Here is a 5,257-nt window from a genome sequence, read left to right on the forward strand (position 1 = left end):
TATTTAAGTCCTGGTGTCCAATACAGAGGACATAGCATAACATACTAGACAGTGTTCAAGACTCACTATGTGTTAAATGTTCTTCTTGGCTTCAAAAAATATAATAAGGATTATATTATAATTATATTATAATAAGATAATAAGGCTACTGCCTAAGAAATCCAACTTTGGTGTTAATGTGTGCAGATTAGTTTACAGTACATAGATATATAGATTGCATAGATAGATGTATTATGTATTATTTTTCCTGGTTGTTAATGGTTGTTATTCACGGTGTTGTATAATGTTGTTAAAAAAAAAAAAAAAAAAAAAAAAAAAAAAGTGTGAACGGGAAAGCGATTTTGAATATTATTTATTTTGGATTTTAAAAAATTATCCGTAGCACGTCAAGCTAATTTAATTGCAGAAAAGTGGCGTGCAAAAGAAGCAAATCTGACGCGTGTCACGTGACGGCGGCGTGGCTTCTCGACTGAAAGGAAGCGGGCCTGTGTCACGTGACAGGGGGGGAAATAGGGAGGCTCTTGTGTTTACATCGATGCATTCAACAGCGGCCGCTGCAGACCGTCTACACATCAATGTTTTGCTTTCATTTCGTTGAAAACGAGCACAAACATCGGTACACAAGGTAGTTACGACACCGTCCGAGCATAAGGCTGCTGTGTGTTACAGAGCGCGCGCGTCTGCTGCAGCTGTGATCAGTTGTGTATTAGATTACTGGAGACATGGACGAGCTCGCGGTGGAAGTGCGAGGGGCGAGTGGAGCTTTCTACAAGGTGGGCTTCAGATCTCGTCTTATATGCCTCCTGTGTGTGCCTAACTCAACGGATGATGCAAATAATGTGTGTTAAAATTGATCCAGTCCGTCGTGAATGCAGGGCTCAAATGCACGATGATGCAGTAGGCCTTCGAGGCCTCTTCGACGTGTGTTTGCATGAACAGGCGTTAAAGATTCATCGAAATTATTCGATATCATGTGTATTATTAATGCACATCAAGAGTGTTGACACCGTAATCTGTCAGCTGGCTCGGTTCTGTTTGGATCTGTGTATGGTACACTGAGTTCTCCACTTAATGGGCGATTGATGTAATGTATTTCACTTTATATTTTAACATCTGTATGGCTCTAGATCTTTAAAGCGTAACTTACATGACAATGTAAATGGTATTAAAATTAATTTATATGTTTCCCGAGTCTGAATGCTTAAAAATGGCGTTATCTGTACAGTTTAGGACAATGAAGTTGTAATGTATGTTGTAGCAGCTAATAAAGCAGCCAATTTTTTTTTTTTCATGTTCATGGAAAACTTGTAACGTGAAATGAATACAACCCGAAAATATTTTATTCAATTTATGTATATCATTTTTTTTTTCAATTTATGACCCACTCAACATAGTATTAATAATAATAAACTAGAAATGATAATTTGCCTGTATTTATGGACGGGTAGAATAGTAATGTAAAAGGTTACAAATCAGCCATTTTCCATGTTTATGGAATACCAGGGGATTTAAAAATGCTTGTTTCCATACCTGGGGAAAGCAATTAAAATTAATACAGACAGTCCTACAAAATTCATAAATGACTGATTTTTAATTCATTTTTTTTAATATATATATGTTTTCTATAATCCACTCTAAATAATAATAATAAACTGGAAATGATCATTTTACTGTTTTAAAGGACTGCTAGAAAAGTAATGTGAAAGTCAAGGAATTTAATTTCTCAGAATGATACAATTCTGTATATCATTCAGTGTGGACTTTTTTTTTTTTTTTTTTTTTTGTCAAATAATGTTTTATTGGAAGACAACTTTTAAAGAAGGATTTGCAATCTTCTTTTGCGCATATATATACAAATAAAATAAAAACAATCAAAGAATTGGAGAGAAAGAAGGAAAAAAACCAGCACACCACAAACCATCACATACCAGACCTGTTTACATTGAATTCAAAGGGTGTGAGGAAGAAGTGTTAAAACATTACATTAGCAAAATGATGCATTAGTCCATATGGTTTCCATCAAGATGACAGGTAAAAGGGTGCCAGTTTTTGCCAAACCAATGAAATTTACCCTTCAAAAGATATCTAATTTGTTCCAAGTGTAAAGCAGAAATAAACTCCAAGACTATTGTTTATAGGCACCTTTGATGCCCTCCAAAAATGCAGTCTTGTCTACGTTTTGAGACAAGATCAAGATATTAAGTGTATCATTAACCCCTCATTATTTCTTCCAGGCTTATATTAAGGATGTTCAGGAGAGTACAGTCACAGTGTCTTTTGAGAACAAGTGAGTACCAACTTCAGCACACGAACGCCTCGTGAGGTCAAAATAGTTTCATTTTCAGATGCACAGTTTTATATTGTTTTCAATATAAATATATACTTGTCATACGTGAATATATAACTTTGTCATTTCTGATGGTGATGTTTCCTAATGCAGTGTCTAATTAAATTTAATTGCTTTGCAGTTGGCAGCCAGAACGACAGATTTCTTTCCAAGATGTCCGGTTTCCACCTCCAACCGGCTTTCAGAAAGAGATAAACGAGAGCGATGAAGTGGAGGTATGGGCTGTCAAAGATTGTTCAACATGGAAAACGTTCTTTAAACCTTAAACAAATATTACACACATGCACCAAAGTCTATATATAGTGCCCTTTTTTGCGTATTTAACACATTAACCTGTCTCTTCCACAGGTTTACTCCAGGGCCAATGATAAGGAGCCTTGTGGATGGTGGCTAGCCAAAGTTCGCATGGTGAAAGGCGAGGTAAGCGATTTTGTGTTGTTATATAGACCTTATGTAGCCCCGCCCCTTTTCTATAGACTTTATGCGCCATAGAAACAAGCATCTTCACAATTTTCTTCGTTTCAGTGAAGTTCGTTCGCTTTGTTTAGTTTCGGCATCGCTGTCGAAGAGCAATTAGCTGTGAAGTGGATATACTTATTGTAACAAGTTATCGTGGGAACTAATATTTGAAGCATGAAGAATTTGTCATAAATGCCTGTAGATCGGGAAGATTTTAAAATGAGTGGTTCATTCATAAATCCATAAGATTTTACCTTCATGCTGTAGAAATACAAACTGGAAGACAGAACACAAGGAGTGCAACGCTGAAAAGTGGGCGGAGCTATATAATGTTTATAAAAGTAGAAGATTCCATTTTAGTAGTTTATGTACAAATAAGTACTAGCAAAATATGTAACACTTAAACATGTTTATTAAAATGATAGTGAGCTACAGTAAAAGAGTTCTGGATACTATACATAGGCATGAAGTTGAATGCTGATTTATGTGATGTATTGTAACTGTTTTGTTGCTCTGTCCTGCACTTAGTTTTATGTGATCGAATACGCAGCCTGTGATGCAACGCTAAATGAAATCGTCACATTAGAGAGGCTACGACCTGTGAACCCCAACAAAGCAGCATCAAAGAACACCTTTCTCAAAATCAGACTAGATGTTCCTGAAGACTTGAGACAGATGTAAGTTCATGTCTTTTAAATATCGAAGTGGATTCTTTTGTTTCAAACTTTAAACCGGGATGTGTTTATGGTACAATCTTAACTAGTGTTTTGTTTTTGGATAGGTGTGCAAAAGACTCGGCACATAAAGACTTTAAAAAAGCGATCGGAGCCTTTAACGTCACTTATGACTCGGAAGAAAAGCAGTTGGTTATTTTGGTAATTTGGAATGTTTTAAATCCAATTTGGAATGCATGTCTGATTTTGAAGTTTTCTTAAGTGGATGGTTTTCTTTCTCTTTCAGTCTGTTAATGAGGTCACCTCGAAGCGAATAGGTATGTTGAGTGACATGCACTTCAGGAGTCTGCGCACAAAGCTGACGCTGATACTGAGGAATGAGGAAGCAACCAGACAGCTGGAGGTACTGTCCTGGAGTCCCTGACGTTTAGTGTCAGGTTTAACACACTCACTCACAACTAGTCCACAAAGACCTAACTGATACTCTCAAGCAGTCACTGGATAATTTTATGTAAAATGCTTGTTGTTTTGCAGAAGTGCAATCATATTTTTATTGCTGTAATGTAGCTGAATCAAGGAAGGCTGATTTATTGCTGGTTTATTACTTACTATTATAAAGTCATGCAGCATATCACTGGACACTAATGCATGGGATGGCTGTCTATATTTAAAAGGTGCAAAAGGGTATTACGTGCATATATGCACCGCTGTAATGGCCCATGCTCCTGCTATGGCATAATATGATACTCTGTTGATATGCAGAGCTATATTTACAGATGCATTGGCTCCATATAGGTATTGTTTTAGCTCTTAAATTTGTGTATAATGAAATCTTATGTATAAAATGTTGTGATACATATACACACTGAAAACGCAGTTGAATGTGACGGATTGGCCTAGACACACACACACACACACACACACACACACACATATATATATATTATATATGTTTATATATAACTTTGTACATTTTGAAGTTAAATTCATAAATCTGGTGCACTTTTGAGAGTTCAAACTTAAGAGCTCCAACCCATATTCATTGTGCAAATTGAACAAAGGAAAAGTCAGTGCATTCACTTGTACCTGAACTTTAAAGGGAACTCAAACCTCTTTTTAGTTGTGATATAGTGTCTCAGTCTACATTACACTACATACTACTACTACTACTGCTACGAATAATAATAATAATATAAAATGATTCCTATGACAGTTAACCGTTTACTTCCGGCTGCCGTTCCATTAGCAGCTGCTTCTGTAGTCCCTATTTTGGCGGAAACAAGTTTACAAATGCGTCTCCTTACAAATCTAGTGAAATGCTGTATTCGGCAACTATGGAAATAATGCGTTACTGGTGACCGCTATGTTCCCAAATGCACGCTAAACTCAGCACATGCACAGATGGAGTTCACTGCATTCATTCACTGGGGTCTAATCACGTGCTTATCGCGCAGCGCAAACAGTCTTTTGATAAGGGCACAAAGCCTTGTTGCGCTTTCGATTTTAGATTGTTTAACGGCAATGATGCAAAACAAGACATGAAAGACCTTTTATGTTGTTATGAGAAGTTTAAATAGAGACAAATAGGAGCTGCCACAGATAAATCAATGTATGGGAGGGAGACACTATATATATATATATATATATATATTTCAAATTAGCGCATATGAGGCATTGATTTTTTTTTAATGAATTAAATTGTAGTGTTTCAACCAATGTTTGAATTTGTATGGTTTTTTTTATGGTTTGAAATGTCTTTAAAAATCATCTCTTCTTT

The 5,257-nt window shown here is 36.1% G+C and overlaps 1 protein-coding gene across 1 annotated transcript in view; it reads left to right on the top strand.

The window, feature by feature from the left end:
• The first annotated feature begins 471 nt into the window (after positions 1–471).
• fmr1 (fragile X messenger ribonucleoprotein 1) overlaps positions 472–5,257 on the top strand; it is a 14,616-nt gene continuing 9,830 nt past the window's right edge. Inside the window, exons 1-7 of the mRNA XM_079892521.1 lie at positions 472–773; positions 2,235–2,287; positions 2,469–2,562; positions 2,696–2,767; positions 3,335–3,483; positions 3,588–3,681; positions 3,767–3,883. Coding sequence (XP_079748647.1) covers positions 723–773; positions 2,235–2,287; positions 2,469–2,562; positions 2,696–2,767; positions 3,335–3,483; positions 3,588–3,681; positions 3,767–3,883 — 630 coding nt within the window. The 5' untranslated portion in view covers positions 472–722. The remainder of the gene's footprint in view (positions 774–2,234; positions 2,288–2,468; positions 2,563–2,695; positions 2,768–3,334; positions 3,484–3,587; positions 3,682–3,766; positions 3,884–5,257) is intronic.

The sequence above is a fragment of the Squalius cephalus genome (genome assembly GCF_949319135.1).
Source record: "Squalius cephalus genome assembly, chromosome: 14".
Classification (NCBI taxonomy): domain Eukaryota; kingdom Metazoa; phylum Chordata; class Actinopteri; order Cypriniformes; family Leuciscidae; genus Squalius; species Squalius cephalus.